The sequence below is a fragment of the Mirounga angustirostris genome, unplaced genomic scaffold (assembly GCF_029215605.1).
Source record: "Mirounga angustirostris isolate CCGP_5_RB_7025 unplaced genomic scaffold, mMirAng1.0.hap1 SCAF_5, whole genome shotgun sequence".
Classification (NCBI taxonomy): Eukaryota; Metazoa; Chordata; class Mammalia; order Carnivora; family Phocidae; genus Mirounga; species Mirounga angustirostris.
The window spans coordinates 58,415,540-58,440,115 of NW_026991713.1; the positions used below are offsets into that span (position 1 = coordinate 58,415,540).

Below are 24,576 nucleotides of genomic sequence, written 5' to 3' on the forward strand. Positions count from 1 at the left end.
AGCATGAGCAGGGGGAGGAGCAGAGGGAGAGGGAGATGGAGTCTTAAGCAGACTCCCGACCAAGCGGGGAACCGGACATGGGGCTCAGTCTCATGACCCTGAGATTGTGACCTGAGCCGAAATCAAGAGTTGGACACTTATCCAGCTGAGCCACCCAGGTGCCCCTGAAAAGGATTCACTCTTTTAATCACATTTGCTTGTCTTTGCTTTTTCTCTAGAGCACTTCTTAACCTTTTGGAGGTCACAGATATCTTTGAAACTCTGATGAAAGGTATGAACCCTCTCCCCAGAAAAAGGCATGTACATACACTTTGCATGCGATTTGAGGGGCTTCATAAAACTACATTGCAGCCCTGAGGAGTCCGTGGACCTCTGGTTAAGAACCTGTGCCTTTAATTCTGACTTCCAGGACAGTTAATGTTTGGTTCCATGGTTGATCTTGATGGAGTGATCCTGACTTTTGGGTTGACTAGAGTTTTATCTCTTTTTTAAAAACTCCAGTTTTATAAAGAGAATTTGGGGCTTTAGTATAGAGTCTCAGACGAAAGGAACAAGCTTTGAAGTAGGAGGGAAAAATATTATCTGAATTGATATATAAGTCCACCTCAACAGCAAATTTCTGGAGACTTTGTAGAAATGCAGCCATTCTAACACAGTTGTAGAGAGAGACTGAATGTGGGTGAAAATGTCTTGAACTGTAGTGGTACCAGATTCCCAGTCAGTGGTTGAAAAAAGGACTACTACAGAGGAGAGAACCGCAAGGATGTTTAGTGTCAGAGTGTTGAGAACATCGAGACATTTGTAATATTGAAGCATAAAGTGCATTTATGTTGGTGGTTGAAGATAGTTTGGAAAGGAAAGTAGGTGAACTATGTGACCATAAAGGTAGAATGGAATGATATTGAAAAGGGCCTTTTAACTTGTGTAAAGTGTTTGGTTTTTGTCATGTAGGCAGAAGGTGAGGAGCCTTTGAAAATTTGAAAGGAAGAGCTGATGTGATCAGTTTCTGTTCTTTTGGCAGTATGGAGGATGGGGTCTGGAGAGCAAGAGATTTTACCAGTTAGTTTTTTTTTTTTTTTTAAGATTTTATTTATTTATTTGAGACAGAGAGAATGAGAGAGAGAGAGCACATGAGAGGGGGGAGGGATGCGGGACTCGATCCAGGGACTCCAGGATCATGACCTGAGCCGAAAGCAGTTGCTTAACCAACTGAGCCACCCAGGCGCCCCTAGATTTTTATTATAGTAGTCAATCTCTGCTTAAAACCTTTTAATTATACCCCTGCCAATCTCTCCAGCTTAGTTTCTCACACTCCCAACCACAGTGGCTTTATTTCATTTCATTTCTCAGAATAGCTGTGTTCGTTAATTACTAATAATACTTACTTAGTATTTACTATGTGGCAAGGTCTGGTCAAAGCTATTTACATACATTAACTGATTTAATTCTCATAATAACCCTGAAAGGTAAATGCCTCTGTTATTGCCATTTTAAAATGAGAAAAATGGAAGCTCAGAGAGATTGAGTAACTTGCCCTAGGTCGCAGAGCTAATAAGTGGTGACTCAAATCCAGGTAGTCTGTCTCCAAAGTCATGTTCTTAATCACTGCACTGCTGCCTTTCTTTACCTCGGAACCCAGAACTGACACATGCTTTCGGTTGCAGTGCTCCTGCCACCTCCATCCCCCATACCTTTGTCTAATTAAGTACTAGTTCCCTTTAGATATCAGCCAAACATCATTTACCCAAGGAACCCTTAGGTAGGATAAGTTCTCCATATCCACACATATGATCAGACCACTCTTTAAATACTTTCGTAGGACCCTGTACCTTTTTATATTAAACTTTATGTATATGATCATTGTTTGCCTTGTTTTCTTACTAGATTATAAACTCCACATGGGCGTGCCTGGGTGGCTCAGTTGGTTAAGCGACTGCCTTCGGCTCAGGTCATGATCCTGGAGTCCCGGGATCAAGTCCCGCATCGGGCTCCCTGCTCGGCGGGGAGTCTGCTTCTCCCTCTGACCCTCCTCCCTCTCATGCTCTCTGTCTCTCATTCTCTCTGTCTCAAATAAATAAATAAATAAAATCTTTAAAAAAATAAAAAATAAAAAAAAAATAAACTCCACATGGGCAAGAACTTTCTCTTTTCTTTATGATTATTTCCTTGTATCTACGATAATGCTTGATGGAGTGGGTGCTCAAACACTGTCAAGTGAATAAACTTAGTAAGACCTGAAATAAGGTAGTGGATATTAGAATGGGAATGAATTTGAAAGAAATTTGGGATATAAAATTGTAAGTATTTATAGATGAGTTAGATGTGGGAGGAATGAAAGGTGAATCAAAGGTTTGAGCAGTCTAAGTTGAGAGGAGAAGAAGCCAGTTTCGTGCAGCAAAGAAGATAAGTTCAGTTTTGGGCTTAAGTGTCTTTGAGATTTGCACTTGGAGATGTCTAATCATAGTTGGAAATGTGGGTCTCCTTTGCAAGAGCTGAGAGCTGATGGTAAAGGTTTGGGACTTATTCAGGAAATATTTATGGAGTGCCTTCCAGGTGCCAGCTACCATATGTTCTGGGCATAGAGCAGTGAACAAAGCAGACAGTTAAATAAGTAAAATTGATAGTATGTTAAATAGTGATAAGGTCTGTAGAGAAAAATAGGAAAGGTGTTAGGTGTAGTACAGTGGGACTGTGGGTATTGAAATTTTAAATAGGGTGACTGGGGAAAGCCTTAATCGAGAAGGTGATGTTAAAGCAGAGACTCGGAGGTAAAGGAGTGCGTCTTTTTTTTTTTTTTTTAAGATTTTATTTATTTATTTATTTATTTTTAAAGATTTTATTTATTTATTCATGAGAGAGAGAGAGAGAGAGAGAAGCAGGCTCCCTGCCGAGCAGGGAGCCCGATGCGGGACTCGATCCCAGGACCCTGGGATCATGACCTGAGCCGAAGGCAGACGCTTAACCATCTGAGCCACCCAGGCGCCCTAAGATTTTATTTATTTATTAGAGAGAGAGAGCACAAGTGGGAATGGGAGAGGGAGAAGCAGTCTTCCTGCTGAGCAGGGAGCCCGATGTGGGGCTTGATCCCAGGCCTCTGGGATCATGACCTGAGCCAAAGGCAAAGGATTAACCAGTTGAGCCACCCAGGCGCCCCAAGGAGTGAGTCTTGTGCAAAGTGTTATAAGAGGACCTTATAGGTGATCATTAGGACTCTGGCTTTTACCCTTGAGATAGGAAACCAATGGAGGGGTTTTGAATAGAGGAATGACATGTTCTGACTTTAATTTTTTTTTTCCTGACTTAAATTTTTAAAAGTTTACTCTGGATACTTTGTGGAGAATAAACTATAATGAGGTGCAAGGGCTAAGAGTTACAGTAATCTGTATGAAAGACCAGAAGGAATTAGATTCTGGATATACGGTAGCTTCCCCTACCCCATTCATGGGAGTTATGTTCCAAGACCTCCCAATGGTTGCCTGAAACCTAGGGTACTGAATCCTTACATATACTGTATTTTTTCCTATAAATACACACCTATAATAAAGTTTAATTTATAAATTAGATACAGTAACAGATTAACAACAACTAATAACAGAAAAATTATATACTATAATAAAAGTTATATGAATGTGCTCTCTTTCAAAATACTTTATTGTACTATACTCACCCATTTTATGATGATGTGAGATAAAATGCCTACGTGATGAGATGAAGTGAGGTGAGTGATGTAGGCATTGTGACATAGTGTTAGGCTATTACTGACCTTATGAATGACCCAAAGATCTGGGGTTAGGGACTGGGAACTGGTGGGGGCTGAGATTTCAGTGACCAAAGGCAGTGGCAGGGCCAGTGGTCAGCAGTGATGGATACTATCCATGCTACACTACCAGTTGTACCAATCTGTCAGTTCCCAAGTCTAGATCAGCAGCCTGTGCAAAAACCATCACTGTCCTTTTCCCTGTCAGCTGGGAGTTTTTGTAAACCTTGGCTGTATCTAGGCACAATTTGGGGAAGGAAAGAGAAGGGAAGAACAACTCTGTTAGAACGTTGAACTTTGAATTACCTGAATATTTACCAAAAAGTGTTAAACCAGGGGGGAAAGGGAATGGAGGCTTCTGAGGAAGATTAAGGGTTACAAGAAATAAAGAAGTTGTATTGCTTTGTAAACAACCAGCACCCTCTAAACACACGCACACAAATGATGTATTTAAAATGTTAAATGAGGGTGCCTGGGTGGCTCAGTTGGTTAAGCAACTGCCTTCGGCTCAGGTCGTGATCCTGGAGTCCCTGGATCAAGTCCCGCATCGGGCTCCCTGCTCGACAGGGAGTCTGCTTCTCCTTCTGACCCTCCCGACCCTCCCCCCTCTCATGCTCTCTCTCTCTCAGTCTCTCTCTCAAATAAATAAATAAAATCTTTAAAAAAATAAATAAATAAAAAAATAAAATGTTAAATGATGTCCATTTGCTGGGGTTACGTAAGACTTATTTTCCTCTATACTTTTCAGAATTTTCAAACTATTCTACAGTAAACATAATACTTTTATAAGGGACAAACAAAACTTTTTTTTTTAAGATTTTATTTGTTTATTTGAGTGAGTGAGTGAGACAGCCTGCTCATGAGCAAGCAAGCATGGGCATGCACGTGCACTCGGGGAGGAGCAGAAAGAGAAGAGAGGGAGGGAGAAAGAATCTTAAGCAGATCCCACAAGTAGTGATGACCCTTAGGTGGGGCCTGATCCCATGATCCGCGATCATGACCTGAGCCCAAACCAAGAGCTGAACGCTCAACCGACTGAGCCACCCAGATGCCCCAAACCAACGAAACTTTAAGGTGTAACTAAAATCAAAAGCCTTGTTCTCCAGGAAGCAGAGAGAAAATGAAGAAACAAAGTACCAGTGTGGGAAAGATCCAGATTCTTAAGAAATGGACCTTAGAGATCACTTAGGGTCTAGATTCTAGATTAATAGTATTCAGGGTATGGTCTGAAGGCCAGTGTGGGTCATGAACTATTACTGGTTAACCATAAGTTTAAAAAAAAAAAAATTAGTAAGCTTTTAAAAACTTTTATAGCAGTTTGGCGTCACTGCTACATCCCAAGTGTGTGATGGTTTTCTAGTAATTGGTTTTTATTGTTTTTAACAAACATATCAGTCCATCTGGCTGGAATATTATAAAAAGTTGGCAGCCGCATCAGTCTGCCTAATTAAAAATACATTGATCTGTGAAATTCGGAAATCTGAGAAGCAGTGATTCTGTCTAATCTTGTCTCATCCTTCACCCAGTGTCTAACACTTACGAGGTGGTTACTAGCTGCCAAGTACTGTTGTAAATGCTTTACAGATATTTACTGATTTAATCATCCTAACAGCCTTAGAGTATAGGTACTGTTGCCTTATCCTCATTTCATAGGCAACTGAGGCACAGAGAGGTTAAGTTAGTCATCCAGGGTTACACAGCTCTAAGTAGTAAAGCTGAAATTTGAACCCAGGTGACTTTAGGAGAGGCCGTGTTATGCTTTTAATGGGTGATTTACCTATTATGTTTCTCAGTAGAGGGTGCTATTGGTTTGAGTAGGATAGTTCTCCACATAGTATCCCTGCTTGCCTGACCTACTCACTGAATGCTCCACCTGCCCAGTCATTGTATTGGGGCGGGGGGAAGCTCCCCTCTCCATTTTCAAATGCTCCCTTGGTTGAAAGCCTTCCAGAGATGCCTAGCATATTCCCTTAATTGTAAAGTTCCTTCTATGGGGATCTGCTTTCTGACTTCTCCTGGTTGATCATAGATCTGTACTTCAAAGCCAGTGAAGTCTTCTTTCAGTGCCCATCTATTTGTGCACTGATCTGCATATAAGATTTCTGGAGCCTTCCTTTTCTTGCTTGTTCTCTATGGATCGGCATGTCATTATGCTTCTTAAAATAAGAAATAATCATTTAATATAGATCTGTTTTTCAGTTACCATAACCTTGAATTACTTTGGTAGCAAATTATACTGTTAACCCTCTTTGTACTTGTAAACATCTAAAATCCTGAGGTCTTTATCCTTTGAGTTACTGTTGAGTCAGATCTTGCTCATCTGGTTTTTGAACAATTTAAGCTTTGAATATAAATGTAATACTTTATAGGGATACCTAGTCCTTCCAAATTGAATCTTCTTTTTGGCTCATTGTTCTCTCTGAAGAGCTCCCCTTCTTGCCCTCCCTGCCCCTTAGTTCTGTCAGTAATTCATCAAGTCTTCCTTCCTCCTTCTGTTGTCTGCAAAGGTGATACCTGTTATATGTTTAGTCAAATTACTGATTTAAAACTCTTCCACAGAACTTGATAGCATGCCATTGGATATTTTTTCCATTTTGACATAGATCCTTTAATCGATTCATTGTTGACATTAAACTAGCTAACACGTCTACCTAATTCTTCAGTGGTGAGGTTTGTATGCAGGTAAATAGTAAATTGCAGTAAAGGATCTGGGATAATAGTAAGAAGAATCTGCTTTTAGATAATTAGGTTTTCTACTTAAAGATTCATTTTTTTCTGTATGCTAGCTGGTACAGTAATGGGGGGGCGGAGATCTCGTCGAATTACTTAGGGATTTGTAATGATAAATAGTTGCATGAATAGGTAAAAATTCTATTAAAGTAAGACATTTATTCTTCACCATCTGTTAGAAAAGTCTTCTTGCATATTGAATATCATTAGAAGTGGGCCAACTTTGTGGATCTGGAGGCTTGGTGGGTTTAAGAGCAGTAGTTTGGGATTGAACTTTTCTTTTTTTCTTGTGAAAACTTTTTTTTTTTTTAATCACCAGGTTCATTCTGTTAACTAAGGAATAGCTTTATTCTTTTTTCTTAGCTTGCTGAACTAAAGCAGGAATGTCTTGCTCGTGGCTTGGAGACCAAGGGAATAAAACAAGATCTCATCAACCGGCTCCAGGCATATCTTGAAGAGCATGGTGAGTGTTTTGTAGAGGCAGAGTGATATGAGTGAAGGGATTAATTTTTCGGCTCTGCCATATGGAAGATTTCTCCTTTTCCTTTAGGTTGTTGGTGATATAAGCTCTTTATCAAGAAAACTCTTGATCATCCAAAACAGTGGTTATAAAGCAAAGAAATACACCCTCCCCCCCCTTTTTTAAGACACTAAATTTTATTTTAGCAAATTGTTTGAAAGGAAGTATGCTAAAACAAGTATCATTAGACTGAGAATTGGAAGATTTGGTTTCTGATTCCTCTTATGCCAGAAATTTACTTGGTTAACTTTGAATAGTCAATATTTACATGATTAGGTGTCTATTCTGATCTATGAAATGAGACAAATGTTGCCACCCTTGAAATTCATGAACCTAAGGAATCTCTGGTCCCTTCTAACTCTGACATTCTATAATTTCACCTTTTTAACAACAAACAACCAGCTTTATTTAAGGCATATTATCATCCCAGGTTGTACAAGTCTCAGTTCTGATTTTTATATATTTCCTTTAATATCCATTCCCAACTCCCTTAGGCAGCTATTCTGTTGTGCTTGATATGTATTTTTTGTCTTTGTCCTTGCAAACCATGTAGTGTTGTTTGGTATACAACATTTTTATATAATTGGCAGTGAGGCCATAGCCTAACTTTACTTCCCACTTCTTTTCTTTAAGTACCATGTGTTTTTTTAAGATATATTCATATTCATGTGGCCTGTGGCTGTGTAGTCATGTAGTCTATTGATTCGAATTCCTGCATAGTGTTCTGTCATGTATGGAATCCACCACATTTTACTTAATTTACCTGGTGACAAACACCTGTATTGCCTCCTAGACTACTACTTTCATGTTCCTTTATATTTCTGTGTGAGTTTCTTCTGGGGTAAATGCCCACGAGTGGGATTGCTAATTAATATCTGTTCATAAATGTATCCTTGATATGATCAAGCACTGCCAAATTGTTTTCAATTGCTCTGTAAATCTACATTCTTCAGTGCATTAGGGTTCTTGTATCTTCTCCACACATCTAAACTTGGCACTATCCTATCAAGTGGCTTAATTTTTGTTAATCTTTTGGTTCAATTTACGTTCCTCTAATTAAAAAGTTTGAACACTTCTTGTGCTCATGGTTCTTAGGGTTTCTCCTTTGCTGTGTTTTTAGTGGGGTTCCCCTTAATTCACTTGTTAGTTTGTAGACATTTATTTTATATTCCTAGTGACTGTTCCCTGTTGGTTTTAGACAAAAATACCTTCTTTGTCATTTCTTTCTTTTTCCATGGTGTCCTTAGTTTTGGAAAATCTGCAGTTTTTCATATATTACTTTTGCTTCAGGGTTTTGGTTTTTTTTTAGAAATCCTTCCCCACCACTAAATCTTAAAGATATTCTCCCACATTACTTTTTATTAATGTTATAGTTTGACCTCATTACAGTATTTCAGTCCAGCTGGAGTTCAACTTTGTATTAATGTTAGGTAGAGAATACTGTTTTATCATCTCCATGTGGAGCAGATTTTATGAGCATCAGTTCTGCCTTCCATTATTGAATTTTATTTTGGGAAAGCAAAATGATTATAATTTTAGCCTAAGAACAGTGATCAAGATGGTTTTTTAGCAGGGCTTGACCTGAATATTTTAATATTCTTTAGCTGAAGAGGAGGCAAATGAAGAAGATGTACTGGGAGATGAAACAGAGGTGAGTTGGAGAGAGTAAGGTTAGTCACTGGACTGGCAGCGTGCCGCTTCCTTGGCCACATTGCTTAACATCAATCATTAGAGGGCTTAAATGCTAACTTGTTAGGGGAGCATAGAGGGGGAATGAAGGTTCTGAAAAACTGGTTCATTTTTGAGTTCTTATATTCTTTTATTGATGGGTATTTACTGTTGATTTATATTAACTATTGTTTCATTTGGTTTTAGGAAGAAGAACCAAAGCCCATAGAACTGCCTGTCAAAGAGGAAGAACCCCCTGAGAAAACTGTTGATGTGTAACTATCCCTTTTTTATGTCTGAGTACAGAACAGATAGTTGTGGGTTTTGGAGGAGTTTAGTCTTTTACTCTCTTTACCTCTTACGCATTTCCTTTGGCTTTTTCATTTCTCGTTAGATCATACATTTTCAGAAGAGTCTACTTCATTTCAAGTACATGGTCCCAGTGAAGCAAGGTAGTTTGTCTCTGGGTTATGTAATAGATAATTAGGACCAGGAGACTTCAAGCCCAGGCAGAGTTTAGTTCTAGCCTTTGTTGTAGCACCATAATAGATGATTCTTTTTCTGTATAGAGAATCATCTAGATTTCTCTATGTATAAGGAATTTTGTAAGGGTGGAGGGTGCTGAGCATAGATGATGTCTCTTAGGTAACACTATTCTCTCTTCCTTTTTGATTTACAGTGGAGGAAGGGAGGACAGAGTACTAGAGTGGAAAGTGGGCCTTGATTTATTTAAGGTGTCCCACAAGGTTGATTATAAACAAACAAAAGGTTGATCATAAACATCTTTTTGGGGGGCTCTCAAATCCAGCACATTAGTAACAGTTGAATCCTTTTTAACATTTTTGTTCCTCATAGCTGTATTCATGCATTATAAAAGACTGTGTGCTAGTGAAAAGTCAAACACTACATAGAGGAGTATATAAACTGGAAATTATGTACCCCTTGTCTCCACCCCCTATCTGACTTCCCAGAGGTTTTCAATATATTCTTTTAGAATGTTACCTGGGGAGTTTGTATATATGTGTATATACAGTTACATACACTAGACATATTGTAGGTTTCTTGATTTTTATTATTATTATTATTTATTTATTTGAGAGAGAGAATGAGACAGAGAGAGAGAGCACGAGATGGGGGAGGGTCAGAGGGAGAAGCAGGCTCCCCGCCGAGCAGGGAGCCCGATGTGGGACTTGATCCTGGGACTCCAGGATCATGACCTGAGCTGAAGGCAGTCGCTTAACCATCTGAGCCACCCAGGTGCCCCAGGGTTTCTTGATTTTTCTCAGATCTTTTTGTATCATTATACAGTAATGTTTTTATTTAAATGTTATATACAGGGCAGGATTCTAGGTGTTTTACATGTATTCTCATTTAATCCTCACATCAACTGAATGAAGTGGGGTTAATTATCTTTGTAAGTGGTAGGTCTCTTTGTTTAGCTTGTTATTATGAGAAATTGCAAGTATGTACACAAGTTATGAGAAAAGTATAGTAGACCCCATATACCTATCACCCCGAGTTAGTAGTTATCAACTTAGAACCTTATTCTTTTTTTTTTTTTTTAAAGATTTTATTTATTTATTTGAGAGAGACACAGTGAGAGGGGGAACACAAGCAGGGGGAGTGGGAGAGGGAGAAGCAGGCCTCCCGCAGAGCAGGGAGCCCGATGTGGGGCTCAAACCCAGGACCCTGGGGTCATGACCCGAGCCGAAGGCAGACCCTTAACGACTGAGCCACCCAGGCACCCCAGAACCTTATTCTTTCTAGAAGCTAACAGTACTCTGTTCTATGGATGAACAGTAACTTAACCAATCTCTTGTTGATGGACATTTAGATAATTCATAAAGCAGAAAATGCAGTGCTGCATGTCCTTACGCAGCTATTTATGTATTTATACATATGTCCATATGATAAATCCCCTGCAGTGGATTTGCTGCATCACAGGGGATGTACATTTAATGTTTCATTACATTTATCTACTAATACTTTTTTTTTTTAGGAAGGGGAGGGAGGGGCAAAGGGAGAGAGAATCTTAAGCAGGCTCCATGCCTAGCGCAGAACCTGATGCAGGCTCGATCTCACAACTCTTGAGATCATGACCTGAGGGGAAATCAAATTAAGAGTTGGATGCTTAACTGACCAAGCCATCTAGGCGCCCCTAATAATACTGCTTTTTAAAGCCATGTGGTTATCTTCCATCATAGGAGGTTTATGTTTAGATGTAATGCCTTAAGGAAATGGCTTAGGAATACCATTAAAGTAGCGATGTTTTGGGGACCTCAGGAGCAAGAAGGAAGATGAGGTGAATACAATGATAATTGGCTTGTGTGGTTTAACAATGAAGTCTGAAAATTTATAGAAGTTCATTATCCTTAGAATATGTAAAATGTGTGATTCTCTTATTTAGAGCGTTTAAATTTTATTAATGAATTTCTAAACAAGGAAATTGAAAATGTGTGTGTTGGGAGGGTGGTTTTTGCTCTTTAGAGTGTTAGTAGTGGCTAGACCACAGTAGGGTTTAGAAAGGTTCTGGGTCCCTATAGTTTGGAGAATGTCTCATATGTGACTGGGTAGGAGAGAAATTTAACAGCAAAGAAAATAAATTTCCTGTGAGTTCCAGAATGTGATGTGTATTTATTGCTTGCGCTTAGTTGTGCCTGAGGGAGCTGGAACACAGCAGAAAGAAGCATCCTTTCTGGGGTTCCCTTTCTGCCACAAGGTGTACTGCAGTGATTGTGCTTCAAGATGAAAATGTGAAGAAAGTCACTAGCTTGGGATTGGTGGAGAAGACTGTTGTCTTAATGGCATTGACTTCAAGTAAAACATTAAACTTCAGTGTCCCTTTCTGTCTGAACAAGACAGAGGGTTGGGGAAGTACGGATGACCAGGAAATGAGAATTCAGGATTTCCGTTAAGAATATTCTGGGCTAATTTAGTTACTTCGGCCATTCAAAAGGAGATCCCCTTCATCTTGGGCTTGAGGTTCTCCAAAAATATGCTACTGTTTCTAGTTTGATCCCTCCCACCCCCCTACCCTTAACCAGGGTAGTTAAATATTGTAGGATGTAGTTATGGTCAGCAGGGGGCACCCATTGCTTATCTGTCAGTCCAGGACCTCCAACAAAAGGATGGAGAGAGTAAGTTCCTGTTCCAGAATTGCTTCCTCTGAAAATGCCATTAAGCCATTACTACCTTTCAGGGCATCAAATGGGAAAAGTGTCCGGGATATTGGAACAAAGGCTGCCCATGTCTCTAAATGAGGGACCTTAATGAGACTGGTTATGACCCACAGTTTTATGGGAGTTGTTTGGTGGAGGGTTAAATGCCCTTCCATATATCCTGGGTACTTCCGAACTTTGTCTCCCGCCCCGATGGTCCCCCCTCTTTTGTTTTCTCTTAAATCTTTTGACTAGTAACTTAACCATGTTTTCCTAATTCAAACTCCCCTTAGCCTTTTTTCTTCCCACTCCCTTTGGCATTTTTATTTGTCTCACTTTGACTGTTCCAGCTGGAGCTACAGTCCCTGTGGGAGAAATAAGGGATTTGTAAAAGAAGGAAACCAGAGCTTGTAGAGCACTCGTTAATTGTTATTTTGATGAAAATTTAGAGCTGCCATTTAAATGAGGGTTGGAGGAATAGTCATTAGTCCAAAAGTAAATTTAAGGTTCCTAAAAGTAAAAGAAGTGGTTTCCGGTGCCCTTTGAGTGTTTCCTTTCAGCCCAATATATTTAACCAGACTTCTTTTTTGATTACTTTTTTATAGTTTAGCAAAGCAGGTTAGTCTACTATTTGAACTCTTATCAAAAGATGGCAGGCAGCTCAAGGAACTGAAGTTCTAATGGGCTTCATATTTTTTTGGACTAAGGGGTGATGGAGAGATAGGGGACAAAGGACATGATTCAGGTGTATTCTTATATATTTTAAGGTTTTGGGTTAGAAGATCAAGTTTTCTGGTTTTAAAAAAATTTCTTTCTTCTTTTCCAGGGCAGCAGAGAAGAAAGTGGTAAAAATTATATCTGAGATACCACAGACTGAGGTAGGTTTTCTGCTCCCTAGTAGAAAAGCAGTCCCTCTCTATATCTCTCTATTTCTTACCTTTTATTCTACCTGTATAATCACTAAAAAAATTAACTCATAGGCAGAAAATCAGTATTGACAGATTTTGGTATTGACACATTTTTCTACCACCTTCACTTGGGAAAATATTTGGGCTGGCATAGTCACCTTTGAAGCCCTAGTCTTTTTGTATATAGTCCTAAGGCCTTAGTGGTAACCCTCTTTAAGATGTTTACAAACTAGATTAGAGTTTGGGAGGATTGTACCTTGGAAGAGATGAAAAGTAATAAGGGAAGATGTCACTACTTGATAGCTGGTAAGACAGAAATTTCTCTGGATTCTGTGTCAGGATCTCTGAAGGTCTCCAATTGAGATCTGTGTGTGTGTGTTGGGGGGGGGGGCTGTAACCTTTTAAGTAGAGATGACATAGGACAATGCTGCCTCATTTCTAACTGAAAGAGTACCACTAGTGTTGGAACCAAGCTGTTCCTTTGATCCCTTTGCAAAGGTCAACCAAACACAGCTTTTGTCTCGGCTTCATGCAGAATGTGGGTTTTATTTTATTCCTTTCCTTTTGTTTTTTGAGGACATGAATGTAATAATAGTCTTTTGTGTTTGTTTTCTGGAAAGGGCTGTTGAGGTAAGCCCTGGAGAGATATAACCTGATATCCTCTAGGATTGTCAGTATTCTCAGTTTAGACCTTATGAAATATACTCCTGATGTTCTAAAGATACAAACTTCTAAACAACTTTTCTCCTTAAGGAAACCAGAAATTAATTTTTCTTTTCCCCTTCTTTTGTCTTTTTATCACCTAGAGAATGCAGAAGAGAGCTGAACGATTCAATGTACCTGTGAGCTTGGAGAGTAAGAAAGCTGCCCGGGCAGCAAGGTGAGTGTCCCGGCCTTTTGGATCTGAGATAGTGATAAGATGAAGGTGGAGGGGTATGATCCTAGGTTTTAAATATATTGTTGATTTTAAGTAAAATAGACACCTTGCTGAAAAGAAACACTTTTTTGGCTCTTTTCAGAATTTGCTGCTGATTTGGATGTAGTAGCTGTAGATTAGGTCTCATCAAGCAGGATTTTTGTAATAGGTAAAAATCAGGAACTGTTACTTCTAATTTTGATAAGTCTTCACTTTTAGCTTATTCTCTGATCTCTTGGTGAGAAAAAGAGTAAACTGAACCTCTTTCATGGGGTTGTTAGAATTAGCTAATGATTGCAAGTCTTGAGATCACAAGCAAGAAGTGCCATATGTACACTTGACACGGAGACAGACAACAGGGAGTCTGAACAGCTTCCTAAAATTTAGCTTGTTTTTTTTTTTCTACAGATTTGGGATTTCTTCAGTTCCATCAAAAGGTAAGAATACAGAGACTCTTCTAAAAAAAGTTACCTTTATATTTTAACTTTTCTGTCACAACAGATTTCTCCAAATTAAGGTAAACTTGTTAGCTTTAGAAGCTTTTAAGAAGTTATAACAGTCACCTTTTTGCTTGAGGTAAAACCATACTTAAGCCTTCCTGGGCAATTTAGAGAAGGGGCTGAAGTTATGAGAATAGGAGGAAGTGCCAACATTTGTTTTCCTTTTCTTGGACATCTTTAGAGAAGTTTCTAGTACCTTGCCTAGTTATTTTGGTGTCTCAAGTCAGCATGTAATTATTATGTACCTGTCCCATATCATACTGCCTAGAGTAAGTGGTGAAAGAGAAAAGAGAGTATCTTTTACCTCAACAATCTTGGAATCTTCTAGGAATTTACAAGGAAATAATGTTGGATATGCTTAAAGACCTAGTTAACCATAAGGATTATCACAGCATTATTTTTCATGATCAGTAACTAGAAACAATGTAATATACAATAGGGAATTTGTTAAATAAATGTCTACCATAGTATAGTAGACTATGCAGTTGTTAAAATGATACTGGAGAGTATTTGTCAGAAAAATGTTAAATGAAAACAAATTATAAAATTATATTAGCAGTGTATTTCCCTTTTGGTAATAGAAGCGCATGTATGGATAGAAAAACAGGTTTGGGGGGGGTGCCTGACTGGCTCAGTTGGTGGAGCATGCAACTCTTGATCTCAAGGTTGTGAGTTTGAGCCCCATGTGTGGTGTGGAGTTTACTTAAAAATGAAAACTAAAAAAAAAAAAAAGGTTGGAGGGAATATGTTCTAATTGTTAATACTTTCTCTGGTTGATGGAATTTTGAGTGACTTCTTTTTGCTTGTCTGTGTTTGTAAAATTTCTGCAATGAGTATGTATCTTGTAATAGATTAGGAAGAAAGTTATTTTTAAAAATAACATAGTCCAGTTTTAGAGACTTACATTTTAAATGTAATCTCTTAATCTAATTTAGTCTTCTTAGTGATCTGTTTGAAGTGTGTTAAGAACACGTCTTCTAAAGATCTAGCATTTTGCTGTGCTTTTTTTTTTTCAATTTTTAATTTTTTAAAGATTTTATTTATTTATTTGACAGAGAGAGACACAGTGAGAGAGGGAACACAAGCAGGGGGAGTGGGAGAGGGAGAAGCAGGCTTCCCGCAGAGTGGGGAGCCCGATGCAGGGCTCGATCCCAGGACCCTGGGATCATGACCTGAGCCGAAGGCAGACGCTCAACAACTGAGCCACCCAGGCGCCACTTGCTGTGCTTTTTAAAAGACTAGTAAAATTCTGGTCACTATCACTACATGTTTTACTTTATTTTTTTTTTTCCAAATATTTTATTTATTTGAGAGAGAAGCACGAGCTGGGGGGAAGGGCAGTGATAGAGGGAGAAGCAGACTCCTCACTGAGCGCAGAGCCCAGTGTGTGTCTCCATCCCAGAGCTTAAGACAGATGCTTAACTGAGACATCCAGGCGCCCTCACTACATGTTTTAGAAACAGATATTTTCTGGCTTTTAGTTATATTAAGAGAGATGCAGTAGGATTGGTGATAGTACAGCAAAAATTATTAAAGACCTTAGATGGTACTATTTGAGGAAAGACAAAAGTTAAAATTAATAGTCTAAAAAGGAAACCTGATCAATAAAATAATGTATTGATAATATTTACAGTATTCTTTTAATTCTAACATCCTTAATTTATAGAGTACCTCTTAAGAGTTTGGCAGCATTTAAACGGAAATACTTTTTATGAGTGAGAACATAAAAACATCTAACAGTTCCTAGCACATGGGTTGTGGTGAAAGTTGAATCTGTACCTGAATGTTTACAGTGGAGAGTTAGGGAACCAATTCCAAGATTGTGATGACTTAAAATAAAATTCTGAAAAGTGGTGTTTTGTTTTTTTTTAAGATTTTGTTTATTTGAGAGAGAGATCACAAGCAGGGGAAGCAGCAGAGGGAGAGGGAGAAGCAGACTCCCCACTGAGCAGGGAGCCTGACATGGGGCTTGATCCCAGAACCCTGGGATCATGTCCTGAGCTGAAAGCAGCCACTTAAACTACTGAGCCACCCAGGCGCCCTGGAAAAGTTTTAAGAATTATTGACTTAGATTAGGATTGGGCCTACAGGCCAATTTACTTGCTTCTTAGTGATAATTTCAGGATGGGACATTGGCTTTAAGCAGCTGTAATTTTAATTAATTAATTTATTTTTAAATTTTAATTTATTATGATGGTAGCTCTGCTCTTTTGTCCAGATGTGATGTCTTTCTTTTTTTTAACAGCTTTATTGAGATATTCCATGTAGTTCATTCATTTAAAGTTGTATATAATTCACTGGTTTTTAAAGAATATATTCACAGGGTTCTGCAACCATTGTCTCAGTCTAATTTTTTTTTTTTTAAGATTTTATTTATTTATTTGAGAGAGAGCACGTGCGAGAGAGCATAAGAGGGGAGAGGGTCAGAGGGAGAAGCAGATTTTTCGCTGAGTGGGGAGCCCGATGCGGGACTCGATCCTGGGACTCCGGGATCATGACCTGAGCTGAAGGCGGACGCTTAACTGACTGATCCACCTAGGCACCCTCAGTCTAATTTTAGGACATATTAATCACCCCAAAAAACCCCTGTACCCATTAGCAGTTGTTTCCCATTCCTCCTTCCACCCCCACCCAAGCAACCATTCATTTTTTCTGTGCATATAAATCTGCTTTCATATAAATGGAATTGTGCACTTTGTAGTTTTTTGTGACTGGCTTCTTAGCATAATGTATTCAGGGTTTGTCCATGTTGTAGGATACATTAGTACTTCATTTCTTTTTAATATTGGATAATATTTCATTGGGTATACCACATTTTACCTATCCATTCATTAGCTGATGGACATTTGCGTTGTTTTCACTTTTTGGCTACTATAGATAATGCTGCTATGAACGTTCATATACAGGTTTTGGTGTGGATGTGTTTTCATTTCTCTTGGGTGTATACCTACAAGTGGGCTTACTGGGTCATATGGTAAACTGTTTAACTTTTTTTTTTTTTTTAAAGATTTTATTTATTTATTTGAGAGAGAGAGAATGAGAGAGAGCACATGAGAAGGGGGAGGGTCAGAGGGAGAAGCAGACTCCCTGCCGAGCAGGGAGCCTGATGCGGGACTCGATCCAGGGACTCCAGGATCATGACCTGAGCCGAAGGCAGTCGCTTAACCAACTGAGCCACCCAGGCGCCCCAACTGTTTAACTTTTTGAGGAACTGCCAAATTGCTTTCCAAAGCAGCTGTACATTTTATGTTCCCATCAGCAGTGAATGCAGACTTGATCTCTAGGTGCAATGTTTGCCTTTTTTTCTTTCCTCATCATAAGATAAAGGATATTTGTCTTGTGTACTTTTTCCCTACTAATTTGATTTGAAGACTGTCAGCTTCATAAAAATCATAAATGATGTTTAAAAATGTTAAATAAAACTTTTATTTGCTTCTTTAGGTCTGTCATCTGATGCCAAGCCTATGGTAAGAAATCTTTTTTTTTTTAATACCTTGAGAGACACATCTTAACTCTGGTTTTAAAGTTAGAAACAGCTCCCAGATAGAGGAATCTCTGAGATCACATGAGTTTGGTGACTGTCTGTTTTCAGTACAGTGTTTTATGTCCTGAATAAAATGGATTGTTTGAGTACTAAGAGGTCAGGAAAATTACCACATCTTCCAAGTCACTATAGACATCTTCCTTCCTGTCATTCCTCTTGAAAAAAATGAGTAGATTTTGTTAGCTAGTGGACAGTCCATATAATTCTTTGTTTTATGGTACTGTAGTTTTAGGCCTTGTCTAATATTTAGTTACCACAAGCAAATCTGTGGAAGCAACTTATGAGTTCTTTTGGTAGATATTGGTATTTTTCAACACTAAATCATAGACTGAAGATTGGTAGAACGAGATGCCTTCCGGACCATTGTGACTCAGTGGCATGTTCAGAAAATGGAAACACATGCTGTGGGTGAAATATGTTTGGCTTTATAAAATCCTGTTCTTGAAGTTACAGTGCAGTATGGGAAATGAAGCTGAAATGTAGGAGTATCAGCAGTAGTAGTAATGAAAATGTCCTGTACATCCTTATGATAGTAAGTGTTGTATATCAGGGCTTCTAAGAAAAAGGAAGGAAGAAAATTAAGTTGGGTACTGGTGGTAGATTTGTCTTCTGAAGAAAGGAGAGCTAGAATTAAGAACTACTGAAGAGACTACGTATAGGATTTAATGATTTTGGACTGAATAATGGACTTGTTTGGAGGTGATTATTTAGATATTAGCTTTTTAAAGCAGTGTTTGGCCTACTTTTATCTTAAACCCTCTTTAGGCTCTTGCCACGTTTGATGAACAAAGGAGGCTGTGTTGAATCTTTTACTGTATTCCGGAAGAGGTCTTTTAATAATTAGTGGCTGGATGGGTGCTGCTTAGTGTCCTGATTTGCCGTATAGGGTATCTTTGATATTGTAGGCTATTTTGAACTCTTAGCTTTGGACTATAATTTCTGCCTTTTGTATTTTCTGTTTTGATTTTTAAAAATATGGGTTTTCCCCCCTGTGTTTATATAGGTTAACCTGGATAAACTAAAGGAAAGAGCCCAAAGGTTTGGTTTGAATGTCTCTTCAATATCCAGAAAGGTAAAGTACTGTTTTTGCCACCTTAGAGCAATGTGGGCCTACATAGCCTGGAAATGACTGTCCTGAGAATATAGCTAGCTATTCATATTCAGCACTTCATTTCATGAAGTCCTTTGACTATCACCTCCTCTCGCTGACTATTGATTACTTACAGGAATTATTTCACATAGTGAATTTTTTTTTTTCCTGCATATTTTTTTCATAGCTTCCACCCAAGTTGTTAGAACATGTTCTGTATTTCTCTTGGTTAAGATGTTGTATTGAGTGATGTTAAAAACTTACTACATCTACTTTAACTTCTAACATAGTCTTTTTTTTTTTAAGATTTTATTTATTTTATTTATGAGAGAGAGAGTGAGCGAGAGTGCGCGCACGAGCAAGGGGAGAGGCAGAAGGAGAGGGAGAAGCAGACTCCCTGCCGATTAGGGAGCCCAATGCAGGGCTCTATTCCAGAGCCCTGGGATCATGACCCAAGCTGAAGACAGATGCTCAACTGACTGAGCCATCTAGGTGCCCCAGGTGCCCCTCTAATACAGTCTTAATGGAAACAGACGAAAATCCTGTCTTTGGGTCAAAGGTACCTAGAAACAAAATTTGAAGGTTCCCTGGAACAAAAACAAGAAAGTTATTTCATTCTGTCTGCTCCTCTGCTAACTGACATTATTGAGTTTGTTAAGCAAGGTGACTGTTGACACCATGCTTTGTGGAGTGATCAGTTCTATAGGGCATTGTTATGTTTGGAGTTTCGCCGGGCATGTGCTGTTGGAGAAAATGCTGAGGATTCTCCTGTTTGCCTTGAGCAGGTAGTCTCTCAGTCTGGTTCTGTAAGAATGAAAGCATGTTTCTTGGTTGTTGAAGTGGGGACAGGGTTAAGGGAAGACTGTTTCATTTTTTTTTTTTTTTAAGATTTATTTATTTATTTGAGAGAGAGCGAGTACATGAGAGGGGGGACGGTCAGAGGAAGAAGCAGGCTCCCCGCCGAGCAGGGAGCCCGATGCGGGACTTGATCCAGGGACTCCAGGATCATGACCTGAGCCGAAGGCAGTCGCTTAACCAACTGAGCCACCCAGGCGCCCAAGGGAAGACTGTTTCAAACCAGAAGAACTATCAAAAGAAAAAATGTCTTTGGGGCACTTGGCTGGCTCAGTTGGAAGAACATGTGACTCTTGATCTTGGGGTCGTGAGTTTGAGCCCCACGTTGGGTGTAGAGGTTATGTACATACATACATACGTAAATAAACTTGTTTAAAGGGTCATTATTTACCACTAAGTCTGGGAGCATTTAGGTCTCTGGAAATCCATTGGAAAACACTGTCCTCACTGTGGTTGTTAACATTTTTGCTCAGGAGAAAAACTGAGCACTAAAAAATGTAAACACTTATGCCCCACTGGGACTTCTTCTTTTTTTTTTTTTTTGAAGATTTTTTTTATTTATTCATGAGAGACAGAGAGAGAGAGGCAGAGGGAGAAGCAGGCTCCCAAGGAGCAGGGAGCCCGATGTGGGACTTGGTCCCAGGACGCTGGGATCATGACCTGAGCCGAAGACAGACGCTTAACCATCTGAGCCACCCAGGCGCCCCCCCCCCCGCCACTGGGACTTCTAACCTTATACACAACTGCTCCATTTTCCTTCCCTTTACATTACATTTTTTATGCTTACCAGAAGCATAACATTAGGTCTTTGTGCCCAGCTTGATGCTGAGACCATAGGTGTTCAGTAGGAATATTTGCTAGTTTATGTGAAATTTTAAAAAACTCAGGAGTTGTGGGGCACCTGGGTGGCTCAGTCATTAGGGTCTGCCTTCGGCTCAGGTCATGATCCCAGGGTCCTGGGATCGAGCCCTCCATCGGGCTCCCTGCTCAGCGGGAAGCCTGCTTCTCTCTCTCCCACTCCCCCTGCTTGTGTTCCCTTTCTCGCTGTGTCTCTCTCTGTCAAATAAATAAATAAAATCTTAAAAAAAAATTGGAGTTGAGAGTAGACAGAGTATGCGATTCTTTTTTTTTTTTTAAAAGATTTTTATTTATTTGAGACAGAGAGAATGAGAGGGAGGAGGGTCAGAGGGAGAAGCAGACTCCCCGCCGAGCAGGGAGCCCGATGCGGGACTCGATCCCGGGACTCCAGGATCATGACCTGAGCCGAAGGCAGTCGCTTAACCAACTGAGCCACCCAGGTGCCCCAGAGTATGCGATTCTTAAACCACATGCAGCTTAATTGGGAAGAATATACTATAAACCAAGTCATTTGTGTTTTGTTAGATTGCCAAGGGGAGGCGTGCTTGGCTCTGTGGCCCCAGTTCTCATCTGTCTCCTTTTGTATATGAAGGCCAGGTGTCTGAGAATCTCAGCAGTAACTCACTGTAAAGAATTGTAGGGCGCCTGGGTGGCTTAGTCGTTAAGCGTCAGCCTTCAGCTCAGGTCTTGATCCCAGGGTCCTGGGATCGAGCCCCACATTAGGCTCCCTGCTCCACGGGAAGCCTGCTTCTCCTTCTCCCACTCCCCCTGCTTGTATTCCCTCTCTCGCTGTGTCTCTCTCTGTCAAATAAATAAATAAAATCTTAAAAAAAAAAATTGTATGCGTTCCATCAAAATTAACAAAATTGAACATATCTCCAACTGTGTAGCTCATATGGACACTTTACCGAGACGAATTTGCCCCTCACTTTATACTGCCCACCTGAATTATTTTCATAGTATTTCATTACAGGGATATTAGCCTTTTCACTTTCACTTCCTTAGAATCTTTCTCCATATTTGACTTGCTTTCATTTTTAGTCCAGAGGAAGCTAAGTAAAGTATGAAGAGATACATTTATTAGCTTTGTGACTTTGAGCAAATTACTAAACTTCTTTGGTCCTCATCTATAAAACTGGGAGTAATACCTAACATTGTGTTTGTGAAGAGTTAAGTAATTGGGTATATGAAATTATCTAACATATTGACACTTTGACCCTTAATAAGACACTTTGACCCTTAATAAATGTTCACTTTCTTCTTAGTTCAGTTCTGTTGGCTACCTGACTTTATGCCTTTGAGTCATTTAACTTCTGTGTTTTAGTTGATCATTGATAAGATTTCCCATTTTAAGTCTGAAGGGTTTGGGTGCCTGGCTGGCTCAGGTGGTGGAGTGTGTGACTCTTGATCTTGGGGTTGTGAGTTCCAGCCCCATGCTAGGTGTAAAAATTACTAAACAAAATTAATAAACTTAACCCTTGGGTTATAAGCAAATAATGGTAATAGGTAAAACTGACTATGTGACCTGTGTTTTCAGATGATGTTCATTGCCACACCTATGTTCTAGAGTAGTGCTTCTCAAATTCTTTAGCAAAAGCCTAATTTGTTTTTTTTTAATTTTAAGATTTTATTTATTTAGGGTGCCTGGGTGGCTCAGTTGGTTAAGCGACTGCCTTCGGCTCGGGTCATGATCCCAGGGTCCTGGAATTGAGTCCCGCATCGGGCTTCTTGCTCAATGGGGAGTCTGCTTCTCCCTCTGACCCTACCCTCTCTTGTGCTCTCTCTCTCTCTCTCTCTCTGACAAATAAATAAAATCAAAGATTTAGAGAAATAGAGAGCGAGCACAAGCAGGGTGAGTGGCAGGCAGAGGGAGAAGCAAGCTCCCCGCTGAGCAAGGAGCCCGATGTGGAACTCTATTCCAGGACCCTGGGATCATGACCGGAGCTGAAAGCAGACGCTTAACCAACTGAGCCACCCAGGCATCCCAAGACTAGTTTTTTAAGTTTCTAATTTATTGGGGCTCCTGGCTGACTCAGTTGCATGAGACTCTTGATCTCAGGGTCGTGAGTGAGTGCAAGCCCCACATTGGGCAGAAAGCTTACTTTAAAAAAATTTTTTTTCGAATTCATTACAGAGTGGTACTTTTGTAAAATACAATAAAAATGTCACAGCAGTGTTAAATTACTCTGGAAGTTTCCAAGCACTCACGATTTCTGGAGTTATTGCAGACTGGTAAATGGTAAACACTTTGGGGGTCAGCACCAGGAGGCAGATCACATTTTGAATAACACTGTACTGGTGTATGTATGATTTCTTCCAGGGACCACTTTGCTTGGAGACTTGTGACTTTTGAGATATTCTCTTTGAGTATGGATTCGTTTGCATTGATCATTAAGTCCTGATTTTCAGAATCATCCTGATTTCAGCAGTTTGCTCTACTTTGCCCCATAAACCATTACAGTGTCCCAGAAATGCTGATGTTTTGCTGTCCACCACTGTCCAATAGAACTTTCTGTGATGTTGGAAATATCCTATAGAATATTGTTTCATTGAATAAGTCTGTGTTACCTAATATAGTAGTCATTAGTCACACGTCATTATTGATTACTTGAAATGTAGCTAGTGTGAACTGAAATTTTTAATTAAATTTAAATAGCTGCATGTATATTGGGCAATTCAAGCCTAGCTTATATTTCTCATACAGTTTTCACACTTGAAGTAGCATAGAAATCCTTGATCAGACCACATATTTGGACCACTGTTTCTGTGCCTGTAGAATATAAAAATTTCAGAGTGAACGTGCAAGGAGAGAAATTGGAGGAAAAGGAGTAGTAAGAGATAAGGAAGTGTTCTTTTTTATTTTTATTTTAAAGATTTTATGTATTTGACAGAGAGAGACACAGTGAGAGCAGGAACACAAGCAGGGGGAGTGGGAGAGGGAGAAGCAGGCTTCCCATGGAGCGGGGAGCCCAATGCGGGGCTCGATCCAAGGACGCTGGGATCATGATCTGAGCTGAAGGCAGACACTTAACGACTGAGCCACTCAGGCGCCCCAGGAAGTGTTCTTTTTTAAAAGTAACTTTTTCCACAGAACTTAGTTCTAGATCCAGATCCTAAAATTGCAACTGGCTACATTCTCAGAGTTGTTCCGTTCAAAATCTTGTGTTTAACTGTTCTCTATCACCAGAGATGATATGCTACCTAGTATTTGGTTGGCCAAGGTTAGTGACATGATTAAGTTTGTATTTATGGAACAGCTAGGTCAGTGTACTGTGCCCACCTCATCCTGGGTTCCAGTATAGCCTTCTCCTATATAATTTGGTCACCTGTCTTTAAGTTTTACTATTCTCTAGGCACAGATCTCTTTCAGTTTGATAAGATGCAAATAGTAGAGGTTAGCAGGTAGTATAGAGATTTGATTTCTCTTCTTAATTCTAGTATCCCGAAAAGGGCGTTGCATGGGGTTTGTGTTTGCTTGATCCAGCTTAAGGCCCAGATTTCTTGCTGATTTCTCTTTGGTAGATTCCTCTGCAGACCAGTGTAAATCATAAAGAGAAAGTGTGTGAGAGGAAATGAGCCATGGATCAATAGTGTTTATGACTGATTTTTTTTTTTTTTTTTTTTGGTCACAATCTGGTTATCTTTTCTTTATATTTTAGATTTACATTTTGAGCATATTACAGATTTGAGGATACCAAATCACTTCTATTCTTCCTAGGCTGACTTTTGCATGACTGCGCATATATTTCAGCTTTCAGCTCCACTAGTATACTATACATGTTAGGCAGTACACAGAAACTTAAAGAAATCTGCCCCCCCGCGCCCCCCCCAATCATCTTCCTCCTTTCCCCCTGCCCAAGAAAGGCCTGTCCGTTCATGTTTCCAACTCAAGTCTCAGTGAATAGAATCCTGTTGGTTTAGGATAATGGGAAGTGACAGGGCAAAGAATGGCACTGGCATTTATAGACATTTTTTACACAAGAGGCTGTAAATTGTCCCCTCTAACTCTTTGGACTATTTGAGGATAGAATGGCATGCCTTTTCTCATATAAGCCTCATGGTGACTATGGGT

The 24,576-nt window shown here is 39.5% G+C and overlaps 1 protein-coding gene across 1 annotated transcript in view; it reads left to right on the forward strand.

The window, feature by feature from the left end:
• Positions 1 to 24,576, forward strand: part of SARNP (SAP domain containing ribonucleoprotein) — a 53,715-nt gene that overhangs the window by 2,218 nt on the left and 26,921 nt on the right. Inside the window, exons 2-9 of the mRNA XM_045873247.3 lie at positions 6,851 to 6,950; positions 8,612 to 8,658; positions 8,883 to 8,950; positions 12,660 to 12,711; positions 13,548 to 13,621; positions 14,066 to 14,094; positions 17,599 to 17,624; positions 18,705 to 18,773. Of these exons, the coding sequence (XP_045729203.1) occupies positions 6,851 to 6,950; positions 8,612 to 8,658; positions 8,883 to 8,950; positions 12,660 to 12,711; positions 13,548 to 13,621; positions 14,066 to 14,094; positions 17,599 to 17,624; positions 18,705 to 18,773 (465 nt within the window). The remainder of the gene's footprint in view (positions 1 to 6,850; positions 6,951 to 8,611; positions 8,659 to 8,882; positions 8,951 to 12,659; positions 12,712 to 13,547; positions 13,622 to 14,065; positions 14,095 to 17,598; positions 17,625 to 18,704; positions 18,774 to 24,576) is intronic.